Raw genomic sequence first — 16,314 nt, 5'->3', positions numbered from 1 at the left:
GCTTCCTTCTCTAATTCCACACACCATTAAATTGTAATTTCACCGCTTGATATATTTATGCATTAAAACATTACGGCCTCCTACCCAACCAATTACTATGCAGACTGAGCCCTTCGCTGTCCACACACCGGGCCTCACATAGGCAGGATGTGGAAAGATCATATGCATGAAATATACAGGCTCCTCCACATAATACCACAGCAGCCGGCTCCAGTGAAAGAAAATTTTACAGCTGGGAAGATGTGAGAAAGTTTGAATTTCAAAAGTGACCTCAGCAGAGCAGAAACCCGGGTTTGTGCGACCAATTTAAGATGTATGGATCTATTCAGAAGATAAATCATGAAATACTTTCATGACTGACTTGCTTGTAATGGGTTTTTTTGGGGGGACTTAATTTTTGGCATCAAAACTACTTGGTTAGATTTAGGATAACATCATCAGGAACAAGCTTCTCCACCATTTTCTTGGAAACAATGGTGGCTGATGAGCCTCAAAATATAAAACATAATTCTTTCCCAAATGCCTAATTCTGAACGTATTTATTTGGTCTCACTGTTCCATGCACAGTATACTCAATACAATAGGTGGTAAACTGTTAAATAAAAGTATTATTGTGATTTTGTCCTCACCATGCATTTTTTTTTATTTCTTCCTAATGTCATCAGATACAATTTTGGAGAAATGTTTGCACTGTGTGTGTGTGTGTGTGTGAGAGAGAGAGAGAGAGAGAGAGAGAGCGCTCTCAGTTCATGTCACACAATCCATCACTGGCAGCTCTTCTTGCGGGTGGATCACTGCAGGTTACGGTTGCGCTCCCTAAGCATTGTGGGAGCTTGATGTATGTGCTGTCGACTAGCAGTTAATGAAACAGCAGCTACAGCAGCCGGGCCTCCCTTCCACTGCTACTCCCTCTCCGCACTCCTCTGTCCCTCCTGCTAATCTCCGCTTCCATTTCCTCTCTGTCGCATTTGTCTCTTCTCTTTCCATCTCCACAAACTAAAATCGACATGGATTCAAATATTTCTTTTTCCTCTTGTTGTTACTGTGTGAAAGGTTTTACTGCAAATCAAATGCTATATTTCACATCGCTCTAGTGTAGTGTAGTGTTTTGATATCATTAACACATGTTCTATGTAATAATAAAATATAAACTATGTAAAAAAGTTTTTCAGCATTCTCCCAAAATATAAACAATTAGTTTTTAATCACAGAAGGAGGTTGAAAAGTATAAACCACAGAGGAATGCATCAGCCTTATTAGTCTTGCTAATAATGGCCACCAACTTGCAATCATCTTCTGTAGAGTTCTTTAGAAAGTTCACAGAGACAGCAAGACTCCACAAACTTGCTCTTCTGTTCTGAACATGAGACAGATGGCTAAAAAACAGCGGCTGAAGTCCCTCCTGTGCAGACAAGCTGTATTGTTTAATTGATATATGAGAGTGCCATTTATATCTCTACAGGAATGTACATCAATGTCTGGAAGCAGGAAACCGGCATCAGAACATGACAACACAGTGGATTATCTGTCCTGTTCCTTCCACACAAACTGTCCTAATCCCATGACAGATTAAAAAAAAAAAAACATTGGTCCTGCTCAGTCATGGAAGATGTTTTTTAGAGCTTGAGAGGGAACGTCCAAGCTAAAATGCAAACCAACGGCTGTTGTCACTCTTTCCTAATCCACCTTCCACGGTATGGGCGGAACTTTGTGAAAATTTGAGGCTTTAAAGAGTGATGAGGAAAACAACTTGGTGTGTTTTCTTTGCTCTGACTAGTTATATGCATCTAAATGAAGATGAGCTGAGGGCTGGTGCGGTATGACTTGTCAACTAATGGGTTGCCAAGGGATACGCCATCTACACCACCTGCCCTCCACCACCAACACCCCGTCCCTCCCACCCCCTCCTCCCCCTCTGCCCCCTGCGACCAACAGATAACTGCTATTACAGACAGAGATGGATGGAGAGTCACTGTGGAAATGAACACGTGGGGTTGGAAGTTAGCGAGGCAGCTCAGCAGTGAAAACAAAGACTGGAGTGTCTGGATCAAAGAAGGGAAAGCATCATTGACTTGAGACTCAGGTATGACGCGTATGCTCCTGTCATTCCAATCTAGTCCCATCATTATTATACAAGATAATCTCTCCAAACAATAAAGTTTAGTCATTTATCCTTGACTTGACTAAACATTTGTGCCACATTTAAAAAAAAAAATCCCCTCAGGTGTTTCTTAGATATTGCTTTGCCATGAGATTACAGTGCCCTTGACCTTTCACCACCAATTTCTTTTTCAACCTTGAGTCTAACTGGACGGTAAAAATACACAAGCTACACAAGGCAATTGTAAAAGTGAACATCAACAAAATGTGCTCACAGAGCGTTTGTGCTATCTTTTTGCCTTTGAGGAGACATTCAGATCTTTTAAGATTACAAGTCCAAGAACACACTCTCTCTCTCTCTGTTACTGCTGCATATTCTGCCGGTGTGTGTTTGAGGGGTGGTGGGAGGGGAGGGAGGAGGGAGGGGGGGGGTGAGGAATTATTGTGGTCAGTACATTCATCAAGCTACTCAGGGGGAAAGCGAAAGAGTGACAGACAAATATATTACAGTGTCATAGACATCTCAGTCGCCGTTCATAACAAGGCAGGACATCTATTTAAGACAAAGCCGTGCCGGTGCCGTTCGGGAGAGCTGAGGCATTTCTGAGATTCTCACCTCAGGGGCTGGGAGCTTGTTAATTTAGTCTGTATAGGTATGACAGCCTGCATGTTATTTTTAACGATTAGGCCTGTGGCTTCTTCAAAGAAATACATAAATTTAGAATTTTTCTGAGGGGATTTTCACTGAAAACAAAACAGCTATAAACACATTTCTAGTTAACGGACAGGAGATATTGACCGATACGTACTATGTTGGCAAATAAATATGGTTTTTGAGCCATCTATTATTCTGTGCACTGAGCCGATGAATTTCACGCCAGATGTCTCAAGAACACAGTCTGATGGGTTACAGGGTCCGGTGTCTGCATGTTGAAGGTCCATTTGTGTCTAAAAATAAAGACATTTTTTTTAAAAAGACAACATTAGTTATTTCAGCCACAGATACCTCACTGGGCGCTGCCTGTGATTACGGCCATGCATCATTATGGCCCTGATGCATGCATTTGCACTGCGTTGTAAATGGCTGTCATTTTGTGTTAATAAGCAGGAAAATGATAAGTGAGATGTACAAAAGAATCCCACAAATATATAAAAGAATATTTTTCTTTTGAATTGAACACTAGGGAAGTGCTACTGCTTGTTAACTGTTGGTTTGCTACAAATTTCACCTTTATTTTTGCATTTTTCCTGTTCCTGTTCACTTCCTGTTGCGCTTCTCTCTAAAGACTCTAAATACTAATATGATGATCCAAAATTTTACTAGAACAGTCTAGAAAGACCACATCCTGACCAATATACAGTGATCAGATACACTGAAATCAGTGACAGGTTAACATATGGATCTCTTCACAGTGGTTTAAAGCATGTGAACATCATATCTTGAAAAAAATGTAGGAGCTCATATCTGTATGTAATTTTAACCCAAGGCATGATCCATCCAAAAACCTAACAACGCTATCAAATCTTCACCACTACATTCCCACATTATGACTTTATCTGTACCATACAGGCAGAGATCTGCCTATGTTCTCTCCTAATTGGACTTGTTGGTATGTTGTTACCGCCTAGCTGAGACGACTGCTCGGTTTGACACTGCAGGGCGCACTGTAAGAAATTTGGGACGGATGTGCTGCCAGCCTCTGTAGGTCACAGAGTCCAAACCGTTATTGTCTTCAGTATCGTGCTGAATGCCTCCTCCAGCAGCTACACTCTGCCTGAAGCTCTTCCTGTTTCTTTCTCCTCCTCCGCCTCTTGCTGTGCCTTCCCTTTCATCTTCCTCCTCAAGTTTCTAAGCTCTTAATCAGCCTTTTCTCATCCTTTGATTTGTCTCCATATCGTCACTGGTCCGTTGGCTGAGTGGGAGTGTGAGTATGTGTGCATGTATGTAGATTTTGCATGGCGGTTAAAAACAGAAACTCAATTAATTTAAGCCTTTTTAATTAGCCCCAGCCTTGGTTTTACTGTTGTTTCCCCTGTCTCCTATCTCCTCGTGCACTTTCAAACAGCACTCATATTTTAGCTTTGTTCTAATGAGCCTCACTTCCTCTACCCCTTCTCTCTCCTTCTCTCCCTCGTTTTTCTGTTGCTTCTGTTTTCTGCAGCTGTCAGCATCTCTGCAGAGCTTTCCCCCACAAAACAAAACCCAGCTAAAAAGAGGCTTTTCACGTAACATGTCCAGCATGCGGAAGCCTTATGAGGACAAGGAGGTACTCTCTGTCTTCTCTCTTTTTCTCTGAATTCACAGCAATAATGTTCTCCACTACATCTCCTTGTAACAGTGACTGTACACTTGCACTTATGAAAGGTGATACAACCTGGTCAACTGGTGTGGTTAATCAATCCTGACAGAATGTGTGGGCATCCTGCCGGATCTTCAGACTAGATGAATGATAAGTCACTGCAGAACACCCCTCCTGGCTAACATCTGCCCCATTCATGTGATTTGCAACCCTCAAACAGATGTGTCAAGGCAGCCGATCAGCAATATATAATGCAGATTTTATCCATCTACCCATCTATCTGGTTGATATCTTTGTAATCAAAACACTAAGCTACTTACTTTTCTTCCTTATTGTTGCTAATCAATAAAAAAGGTTCATGCAGCAGGTGCTGTCTGTTTAATGTGCTCAATGCTGGTTACTAAAAGAACTTAAAACATTATCAAAACAGGTGATTGCATTGTCTGATGTCATCAAGGCAGTGAACTTTCTCTCAGAAGTCCAAGGTTCGACTCCCCTAACACCATGAGCTGTTTTGTACTTTCATTTTTAATCACGACTGGATATGGCATAAAAACTACTGGTTACAGTTCTGCATTAAAACTGGGTATGGGTTAAGTAAAGATCATCTTAAAACACACAAATTCATAACATTAAATGCATTCTATTGGGCAGAAAATGGCATGAATGGTATGCCCCCCACAACCACTGGAATAAGTGTGTAGGAAAAATAAACCGTTGACTCCCTCTTCCTCAGGTCATGAACCTATATTAATTACCCCTCATACACAAAAAAAAAAAGAACACAATCATTTTCTGAATCTGAGTCGGAGCGCCTCCCCAGAGATGAAGATATCTGCTGCTTCAATTTGGGGAAAAAGAGCTGCCTCACACATCAATTGGTCCATTTCATCTTTGGGCAAATTAGAGGAGGTATTCATGCCCACCTCCCTCCTGAGTCTCCCAACAGCTATGCAACCCAGTTTCACAACAAACTCCTGCACTGTCAAACCTCAAGGAAAAACAAAAGGGAGAAAAAAAATAGCAGATAAATAATAGATGTGCTGCGGTTGAGATAAAGTTAATCTCAGTGTGGTGGATCACTGTTGTTATTGCTGGAAGATGATGATGGTGGGAAAGTTATTTCATCCCTGTGACCTCACACTCAAAATGAACGAAACATACCTTGTGCCTATTATGATGACAGATTTAGTGGTTCTGCTTCAAAACTTAATGTAGTAGAGACAGGATTTTTTTTCTCTATTGATCACAACAAGTGAAATTGCCTGGAGTTCGCCCTTGATAGGAAGATATATTATTTCATTACCTTTCTGCTGCACATTTTAAGGAGCAAAAGATGTCGACAGAATTCAAATTCAGGTTTGTTAAAACCAGACGCCTCCTTAGATCGAATGTTTTAATAGTGCGAGCATCAGCAGTGTCCAACAGCAGAACTTTACAGGTAAGTTCTCTCCTGTGTGTATGTGCCTGTGTGTGTGTGTACATGTTACCCCATCCCTAATGATGTCGCAACCTCAGTGATAACAAGCTGCTAAAAGTGACATGCCATCAGTTGGCATCGCTCTGATGACAGAACGGCTGTCAAACACAGACACACACAGAGAAAGACATTGTAGCTGAGGTCTAATGGAGTGAGGTTGGACCCTTATCCCGGTGCTGGTAGCTACAAACCCTACCCCATCCCCTCCGCCATAACAGCCAGGGTTCACCTTTGATCAGGACCCAAAATGGCAGCGCTGGCTCAGCTGACATGTCAGACAGCTGCCAATTAGATCAGCTCAGCCTCAGGCGACTGGATTCCAGCCTAGCTGCTTTCCATACAGGCAGTGGCTGTACAGAGGTTTTTCCTGCCCACTCTAATCACTGTCGGAGCAGCAGATTCCCCCCCCCCCCCCCCCCCCCCCCCCCAAAAAAAAAAAAAAACAACTTCTTGAGAATTAATATTTATCATTGCCAAGTGGGCTTGTACATGAACACCCCAGTCTGTACACTCAAGATGTGTCACTTTTCAGCCATCCAGTGCTCATAAATTATTTTGTATGTATCACTCTTTTGGGCCAGATGTCCTCACAGAGGACCAGGTCCATGTGTTACAGAGCCCTAACAGCATTAAATGTGACCACTGTCAGCAGCACTGTCACAGCAAACTGAAGGGACAGTATATAGAAGGACAGTGTAAAAGTCTACTAAGTTTAGCATGTCTTACACTGTCTTGTATATTTTATTACAATACCAACAAAACAGTGTTTCAGAGCCCAACATGTACCAATGCAGTTATGTGATTATTTCTCCCTGGAAAAATGTGAGTTGATAATTATAAAATATGAATGTAGAAGATGCTTCACAGACAGTGAACAGTGGTGTTGTTTGTACAGTGGGAGACAGTGGACAGTACAACAAGCTGTTCTCACATAAGGCAAAACAAGAAAACCTGCAATAAAATGTGAGGGGCTAAAACGCTTTGATTTGAGATTGAATTATTTTCTACATCTACAAACATTTGACTGTATCATGCACTAGCGTTTGGGGCGTTAACTGTCCGCAGACCGATAATCTGGGCAAACGTCTTACCTGTGCCTCTTGTTGCAGTAGGACCTTTTGCTCAAGAACTGGTAGTGAACTCATTGGACGTCTGTCATAGTTTTTCTCTGGCTTTTGACGAGTGTTTTATAGTCTCTCAGCTGCCTATTGACAGGCCAGTTCAAGTCTGCTGGCTCGTTTTTTTTCCAGGTCCAGGGGAAGGCGTGGTTGGCACTCAGACGCAGATTTGTCCTGTGGAGCAAAGGAAAATAGTGTTATACATAAAGACACAAGCTTATTGTGTACACCGTTTGGATGAGATTGAGATTCTGCAGGATGATTGATTCAAACGTCCTGTTGCAAACTCAATAGGACTCAAAGGCCTGCACTGAAGAGATCACTGGGACATTGATTACAGCTTCTTGGTTCAATTATTAGTCCTCAAAATTACCTGGAATAGCAGGTCAACGCTTGACCACACCATCTCTGATCAGGCTAGTGTTAGCTCTCCCTGCTTGGCAACATTAAATGGAGAAGGTACAAGTGTTTTTGACTTAATAATTTAGTGCAAAATACTCTCAGTGTGGATTAAAATACACCTTTCTGCCCTCTTGCCCTGAGGAAACAGTGGCTGAGTAAGAAGAAGGGGTACAAATTGTACAGGAGAGATGAATCACCAAGTCCCAGATCAGCTTGTTAACATGACATGGGGCGAGCTGGCCAGATGTTTGACCACATCCGGCCTCATTTCTCTCACTGGATTATACTAACGATCAGAAATGGGAAAGAAGCATCATGTGACAAGAAGATCTGATTGTCAAATAGCATATCAGTCTTTCACCACAACCTGTGCCTTATGCTTTACAGATTATATGGACAGTAACCTGTTCTCTACTCAAAGCCTATATGTAGTGTTGCATATATGCATAAACTGTACTTAGTAAATGTCTATTGTCACAACTGATATGCTTTCTACTTCTAACTTTACACAAACCAGCAGATTGTTTCTGACACCGAAGAGGCCCTCCTGGCCAGACCTCACTAATCCATACAGTCAATCTTTAGACTTCTCATTTTCAGCACGTCAGCAAACGGCTGCCTCACCAAAATGGTAAATGCTTTTTGCTTCAGGGTGCTAAAAGGAAGAGAAGTGATTGTTGTATCTGGGCTCATTTATGGCAAAAGAGACAGCAATCTGGCATCAATCACACAGGTGAGATATGCTGGGTAGGGCTTGTTGTCTGCTCTCAAGACAATTGAAAACAATTTTCAACATCATGAAAATTTGTGATCTGAATCAAATTGAATTTTTTCTTCTTCTGTCGAAGTCCTTTTAGATTTAATGTCTAAATCTATGTGTAAGATATCTAGTCAGTATTTTTTAGACATTTCTGTATGTTTATTTCTATGTTTTTGTTCATTTTGTTTATCTGTTTGTGTCTTTATTTATTTATTTTTCAACCCAACCTTACATTGTGACTTGAATTCAGGGCCCTTCTCCCACTTATCTCATAAGTCTGTATCCAGACATTCCATTTCACACTAGACTTGACCTTTCAGATCTGCTTGCGGCAACACCAGCCATCAGCTTCAGCAATTGCTAGCAGGATGTGTGTAGTCACTCTTACACCATCGTCAGGATTCTCTAATCCTAGCTGAGAAGTTCTCTAACGACTGCTCAGAGTACCAAAAGTCAAGATGCCGTGGAGGAAAAACAGAGCTGTCTCTGCTCAGAGGACAAAAAGACTCTTGATAGAACTGGATTCACAGAAGGGAGATTATCTGCACCCTAAATAACATGTTAGTTTGACCTTTGAGAGCCATTTGTAGCTAAAGAGCCTAAAGCTACAGCGGTGAAGTGAGCCATAGACGGCAATGCTATAAAGCCTTTTAATATCCTTGTCACAGAGTCAGGGTCTTTCTCCAGCCCCCGCCTTTCTTGTGTCTCACTTTGGCTGGATTTCAGAACCATGCTGCAAGCGGCGCTGAAAAGGAACAAGCTGCCAAACACTGATGTGATTTCTTGAAGATTGGTGTTTTTCAGAGTTGTCTCGACTTGGCCTTTTATAATCAAACAGCCATCTTATTTTGTGAATACAGACTACAGGAGAAAAAAAAAGGATCCTAATCAGTTTCTCCACTGCATGTTCATTTTTCAGTGGCAGGCCCGCGGCCAGGATCAGTCACTGAACATTACAGCTGTAGTTTAACATTCAACTACAAGTTTCATAAGCAAGAGAGAGCTTAAGACTTAATCTAATGCTGAGCTCAACCCAAAGATTCATAACATATGGACTGAAATACCTGTGAGAGAGAAAAAAATGTGCTTTTACTGAGGACTATGGGCTGTGAGAAAATCTAAGCGTTCGTTTGATCATATGATAACATTTATTGTGGATTTAGGGATTCGATTCAGGCACAGTAAGCTACAACAACTTTTTCTCCCTTTTCCAACCCTTTGTGTATTCAAACCACAACGTGGCATTTATGCACTCTTGTGTATTACACAGAGAACACATCCAGGACTTTCATAAAAGCCGAACAGTAAGTCATGTTAAGTGGTAGACATCCACACACTTCTTTTCAATGCAGACGTGAATGAATGCATTCACATATAAAAGCTCAAGGGCACATATTTTAGTTCCATTCATTTCACCAAACATGCAGAAATGTTTTAGCTTTTGTAAAGTTTTACTGTTAACCTCTAAAAACAGGATGGAGCATCACAAAGAGGAGGTTTGTCCACTGCTTTGCTGTCTGGTCTACAGAAGAAACCTTTCAAAGGTGTTTTTCAGAACATGCTATGATATCTGACTGAACATAATCTATACTCTCTATGTAGATATGTTCAATGAACATCTACGGCTAGTACAGTCAGGAGATCTTGCAGGTGGGGGTGCAAAAAGTGTGACTTTACTTTGCTTCATGTTGGGTCCATCCCCTAAAAACAGCCTACATATTGTTGCTTTCCACCATGAGAGTTGAGGCCATGTACGCTTGCAGGTTCATCCACTTGATATGCGAACTCTGTGACTGCCGATGTGCTCCTTCCCACCCGGAGATCGATACATGACTGGGAGCAGAAGGCAAACTTTACCTCAGGCTAGAGCATAATCAATAGTCATGTGGGTTCTCGCTAATTAAACTGCCACATTAATATATCTCTCAGTGAAAGCTACCTCTGGACAAGAGGGGCAGAGGAGAAGTTGGAGAGGTTTGGGGGGGTGATGTGATGGGAGAGGAAAGAGAGGGGAAATAGCTGAAGAGAAAGAGGTGGACGTGAGGCCTGAGGGAGTGTGTTGTGTATGTATGTGTTTGTTGTTTTTTTTTTTTTTAAATCTGATTAAAAACAATTATACACAGGGGTACAGGTAATATAACGAGGCTGTGGATGTCAACCAAGTTAATGATCAATTACACAAATACATGTGCAGTAGGTCTTTGTTCCACTTAAGATGTAAACACTAACACAAGCTTAAATAAGGACAACAGGTTGTTAAGACTTACATGTTGATACTCTGAGGGCTTAATTAGGACAGGAGGGGCACAGAGCAAAGCACAGTCGCAGCTATTGTTCACATTAAACAGCAGAAATGGGAACATGTGATGTCAGAACATTTATTACAATTTAGAATGCACCATATTGATTTTTTTTCTTCCAACATCCAATATGCCAACTACTCATCTCATGTATTCACATGTTTTTGTCTAGATAATTGCACAAGAAATATCCAATGAACAGCTGAAGCACGTTGGAGCCAGCAGAGAGGTAAAAGTAACTCAAGAGAACTACTCTATTTCATTGTTCATTGAGTATTTGGATCCTTTGGGCAGATGTCAACATGGCTTAAAACCCAGAGACCTCCCATGAGAGGAACTGTGGACTACCAGACATCCACTACAAGTCTAGGTTAAATGTCTCCTGTGCTCTTTTTGTTGTTCTGCTAAGTCGTCTCGTAATTTCAACACTATTACATGAACTGCATTAGAAATGTGGATTTTGAGTTCAAGAGAAGGGAGAAATGAGAAAGAGAGGGGGAAGGCAGGACGAAGAAGACAATGGAAGTAACAGCCATGCTAACAAGGAGATAATAAGAGCTACATGGAAGGGAAATAAGGGCAAAATGGGGAGTAGGGCAGGCAGAAAGAAAGGAATTGGGAAGGGGGGAAGCAGAGAGTGTGGCTGGTGGATTAGTGTTGAGCAGGTGGGGTGACAGTGGGGGCATTAATATGTAATTTATTGGTGATGGATAGAATATGCGGACGGGGCAGAGTATAGTCGAGGCGAAGCCGGCGTGCCGTGGAAGTCCCTTACGCTAGCAGTATGCACCTTTCCATTTACACACTTCATACATACTAATACATTCACGCACAGTGAGACACACAGCCTCCAGCCCCTCCAGCCATCCATCTCTTCCTTCCAGTTCTTTTCCCTCCAGCACAACGCTGGCAGGAGCTATTGTGGATTTTGACCTTACGATTACATTTATGTTTCTGAATGTGACGAGATGAGCTGATTCATGTCTGTGTGTTAACGATGTAGCTTAGCACAAAGACTGGGAGCAAGGCTGCTTTCTGTCCAATGCAAATCAGCCTAGAGCTTTTAGTTTAATATGTCATTTCTTTATTTTGAAATGTCAGTGTGTGCCTCCATAACTCATCTCTATACAAAATTAGACCACTGCACGTAAAGATCTCTATAAACTAAAACTTAAGCTGCAACAATTAGCACAGAGCTGGAGGACACAGGCACTGTGGTGGAAACGACTACACAGAGACGTAATTACAGAAAATAATTACACAGAACAGAAAATGGCACGCATAAATATGACCAAAAAAATGACATTTGATATAATGAAAATTCTGAAGTCCCACTATATCAATGTCAAGAGTGCTGTAAATACACAGCTGGATTAAAAATGGGTCAGAAATTAACAAGGACTCTGACTTGTGACTTGTAGCTGTAAAGTGTGTTTAACTACAGTTTGGATTAATTTAGAGAGGATGGAGGCTTATCTTTCACTGCCAGACTGTATTGTCATCCAAAGTGCCAGAAAAGCACCGAAACTGTAATAACGATCATGTTTGATTAAATACTGGGAACAGAAGACAAAAAGAGGCAAAGAAAGGAAGAAAAGGGGGGAAGGAGGCAGCAGGCGGGGAGAGGAGGAGGTTGCTAATTGATTAGCTACAGAGAGAAAGTCAGAAGCTTCATTTGCCAAAGTGCTGCTGGAGGTGTAAACCCTCACCACGCAACCCTCCTCCCCCACAAAGGGATGGAGGCAAGACACAGGCAATTGATACACTCTGTTAGGCCTTATCAGTACCACTGTGATCAGCTGCACCTCCAGGCCTGTTCTGTGCAGTTTAACACCACCACAGAGACAGCTTGTAGCCCAAGTGTGTGAATATTTGTGTGTGTGTGTATTGTGAGGCCCTGTGCACGTCTATAACACAATTATCCTGTGTTGCATGTGTGTTGGTGTGCTGGATGTTCTCGTGTTGTGCTGCCGAAAGCATCGATCAGTTTTGCGCCAGGTGGTGTTTACGTTAAAAACGTAATGATGGGATAGAATGAGGTCAGGTTTCAAAAAAAGGTGAGAATCAAGTTAGTGTTAGGCTGGGGACAAGGTTAGATTTAAATATTATTTGGAATATTTGGAAACTACCAATGGTCTGTTTTTAGTTCTAAAGGCAAGAAATGTATATGTTGCAGTCTGCTAGATCAGTAGCCGATTACTATTTGCAAGACTGATTGATTGCCCAAGAATAATCAATCAATGTACTCAATGTATTTTATGGACAAAACAATAGAACATGTGCTGGAAATGTTCCTGTTCCCACACTAACAGTTCCAAACTCCCATCCACTGACTAATCGTTGCAGCTTTTGAGCATATTTCGACTCTTTAGATGACACTGTGTGTTTGTCAGCTTTCTATTCTATAAAATTTGGTGTGAACGCACATGCCGATTGTGACCTAAAGGCCACATGACACCTGACCTCATCACCCTTCATCAAATGCATAAGGCTGGACATGGAAATAGAGGCCAGAGATCATACGGTGTCCACATAGGGTTGTCCATATGTTGAATGAGGTCCGTATGCATGTAATGCCGTTTCCCCCCTGGAGGAAAATGACCTACCATTTACTGATGTACATCAGCATCGGAACAGATAGGGGAGGATATGTGTGCGTTTAAGTGTTTGGCTTCCTTTATACTACAGTGACAGGAGCTGCATTATCATTCCCACCCACACACATTCCTCACAATAGCAACGTTAATATGAACACCTTATGTAATGTTGGCTCTGAGCTTAATTTCCCTTCCCAGATAAATGAAAGCTGCAGTTTTATTTTCACGGGCTCTAAATGGCACACTTCAGAGGCAGAAGATGCACACACACACACACACAATACTACCGAGCTGCGAGACTATCACTTGTATGACCCTATAAAAGCAGGCCACCCCTCTGTAAACAATGGAAGCATTCAGTGTGTGTGTATTTGTACTATTAAACAGACAGTTCGGGCTGAAAAGAGATCTTATATCACAGTCAGCCGCTTAATGCGACATGAGTAGAAGTGAAGAAGCATTAGATCCACTTGACACACAAACACACAGTTCAATGAGGGTAAAAAGCACCATACTATCACTCGCATGGCGATTAGAGGTTAAATGGAGGACACATCCAGGCCTTTGCTAAAACTTCGAATGTGAAGCGCAACAGAATGCATTAGTCCTCGGGCTGTGCGATAATATCGCGCCGTTTTTGAAGCTAATATCCAGCTCCTGAATAAAAGTTTCAGATCTGTACGACATCTAAGATGAAAACAAATGACCAAACACATTGATAAGGTTCCAGACTAAATGTATTCATGCTTTCATCACTTAATGAAATCAATCAAAGAAAAACTAGCGGCTTTAGATTATCGTGACCCTCTGTGACATAAGCACAGCCAGAAAATTTGCATTATGAACTGTGATGCATGTAAAAACGTGTTGGAGATTTTAATTCAGTGATCTGCCCAGTTCACGGTCTTTTAAACTCCCAATCTTACCATGTTTATTTTTGTTGTTAAGTTGAGCATTTGAACATCGATTTACATGCAGATTAATGCGATTTTGCAGCCATATTAGTACTTCTTATATAAAATCACTCATTAAAGACTTTAATTCCACATTACAGGCTGACAAACAAGATTGCTGCGACTTAAATAGTTGCTTATTAGTATTTTTTCACTGACACTTGCACAGATTCCCTCAGCTCGTCTTTCCACTAAGCCTCCCTTGTTCCTTCCTCTACTCCTGCTGCAGAATGTGAGGCGCTGAGTGGTCATTTTACCCTGGCTCTTCTCCCGGAACACTGATTTGACTGATTGGATTCAGAAGCCAAAAAACACAAAAAAACTGGCTTCCTGTAGTTCTGCTGCATGAGAGATCCTCAACTAAAATCTATTTTAAATGCTTCAGAAGCTGAGAGACGCATATTTTAGGTCGCTGTTTTGATGTTTGGGTCAAGTGTCAACAGCAATGTTTTCCCACTTCATTTGCTTGCTTGCTTCTTTCGCTGTGTATGTGAAGGGCAGAGATCAGAATGATATATGGATGTAGCCTGAGAGCTAAAGGAAACTTGCATCTAATTTTCCAACAATAGGAAATTTACAGCTGTTTATTCATACGTTTTTGGCAAGAGGTCAAAAAGCAAGGCTGTCATGGGCATTTCCATTAAATCCAAAGTCCCACAGGGCAATCAAGTGGCAACACGGTATACAGTGGTGAAACACAGTAATACAGGAGAGACCACTGCGAGGGGGAGGTCAGTGCCACAACAGGAAACGTTCCTTCTTCACCGAAAATCCCAAGTGAAGCAGCTACAGGGAGCCAGCAGCTCTCTGCACTCTGCATCACAGCCAGCAATCAATACATGACTACAGCATTTTATAAATGACTAAATCAATACTTTTTTTAATATTTTGCTATTCTAATGTATTCCGTCGGGCACATCCCAGGGCAATAAGAGCAGAAATATGTAGATGACGCCAGCATCTGGGGTTTAACGCATTCATATGCCGGACAAACATCTTCCTTTCACTTCTGAGAGCATGACTTTAACCCAATTCATCACACTGTGGACAGAAATCAATAGCAGAAATGCAGCACATTTTTATAGAGGAAATAAAACATATTACGCTTCCATACAGATGAGGCTCCAGAAGCGCGTGTTGTATGAAGGGCACTTTTAAGTACGATAGTGTAATTGAAAGCGAGGGCGTGGAATTCCGAATATGTGTGTGTGTGTCGAACATGGGAGCTCAGATATTATTCAAAGTGACATTTAAAAATGTTGACACCGGATGTAAAAAACACTGTCAATAAGCATATTCGAACATGGAGTTCCATGTCGGCCAGAGGATTAATGCTAAGGGGTATTTTGACACAGCAGGAACTGAGAAGCTGTTTAAGGCTTCTTTTTTTTATATAAATGGAACTTCCCCTGTTAGGATGTCTGTCAGAGCTGTTTTTAATGGGCCTGTGATGATACAGACATTCAATGGCTTTCCCCACCATTGTGTGTTTTTTTTCCCCACTGCAGGAACTCAGGACAAGCAGGGGGGTGGCACCATCATTTACTGGAACATCCCCCCCTAATTGGCTCTTCCAGTCTTTGTGTTTCCATTGTGGTGAAGGATGATGCTCAAATAAAACTGTAATAAATCAATATCTCTCTGGACTTCATTAGTGGCATAAGACAACAAAGCCTCAGATTTTCTTTTTCTTTCATTGTCTTACATGTTGTTCTTTTTAAAACAGAACATTTGATCACCTCTAAATTTAATTAAAAGTACAAATACTGGGTTGCATTTAACCAATAAACCAATTCACATGGATTTTAACAGAGAAACTTGGTACATTTGTGCACTTTTAAACCTTGTCACTAAGAAAAAAAACGACTCCCACCCATGATGCTGCAAGCTAGAGAGCAATAAACCTTCAGAAGGATACAATACAATGGATTAACACGAGATACCAGCATAACACCAGCAGCTGAGGGGGCTGTTTTACACTAATAACATTCCCGGCAGCCTCAAATGAACTTTTTAGTATAATGTGCTTAGAGCTCCTAGGACTGCAGACTCTTTAGGCTTGTTGTAATATATGCAGATGTTTAAGATATCACCGCAACAATAATATATTCAGAGATACCTCCCTCAACACAACCAAGACGCTGATCCTCCCTTTTTCCGATCTCCTCTCTTTCACCTCAGATCAGAATTCTCCACATAAGGAATGTTCCACTTTGCCATTAAAGAAAGAACAGCCAGTGCTTTTAATGCCACATTGTAAGACAGCGTGCCGTGTAGTCTGGTTGTGCCAACAGACGTGTCAAG

The 16,314-nt window shown here is 41.5% G+C and overlaps 1 protein-coding gene across 2 annotated transcripts in view; it reads right to left on the bottom strand.

Annotated features, from left to right (window-relative positions):
* Positions 1-16,314, bottom strand: part of rbfox1 (RNA binding fox-1 homolog 1) — a 139,628-nt gene that overhangs the window by 92,567 nt on the left and 30,747 nt on the right. The window contains exon 3 of one of the 2 annotated variants that reach the window (XM_028412597.1): positions 6,972-7,172. In XM_028412597.1, coding sequence (XP_028268398.1) covers positions 6,972-7,025 — 54 coding nt within the window. In that variant the 5' untranslated portion in view covers positions 7,026-7,172. Of the gene's footprint in view, positions 1-6,971; positions 7,173-16,314 lie in introns of those variants that run through there. The other variant, XM_028412599.1, reaches the window with a different exon arrangement.

The sequence above is a fragment of the Parambassis ranga genome, chromosome 8 (genome assembly GCF_900634625.1).
Source record: "Parambassis ranga chromosome 8, fParRan2.1, whole genome shotgun sequence".
Taxonomy (NCBI): domain Eukaryota; kingdom Metazoa; phylum Chordata; class Actinopteri; family Ambassidae; genus Parambassis; species Parambassis ranga.
This window is presented reverse-complemented; position numbering and strand designations above follow the sequence as displayed.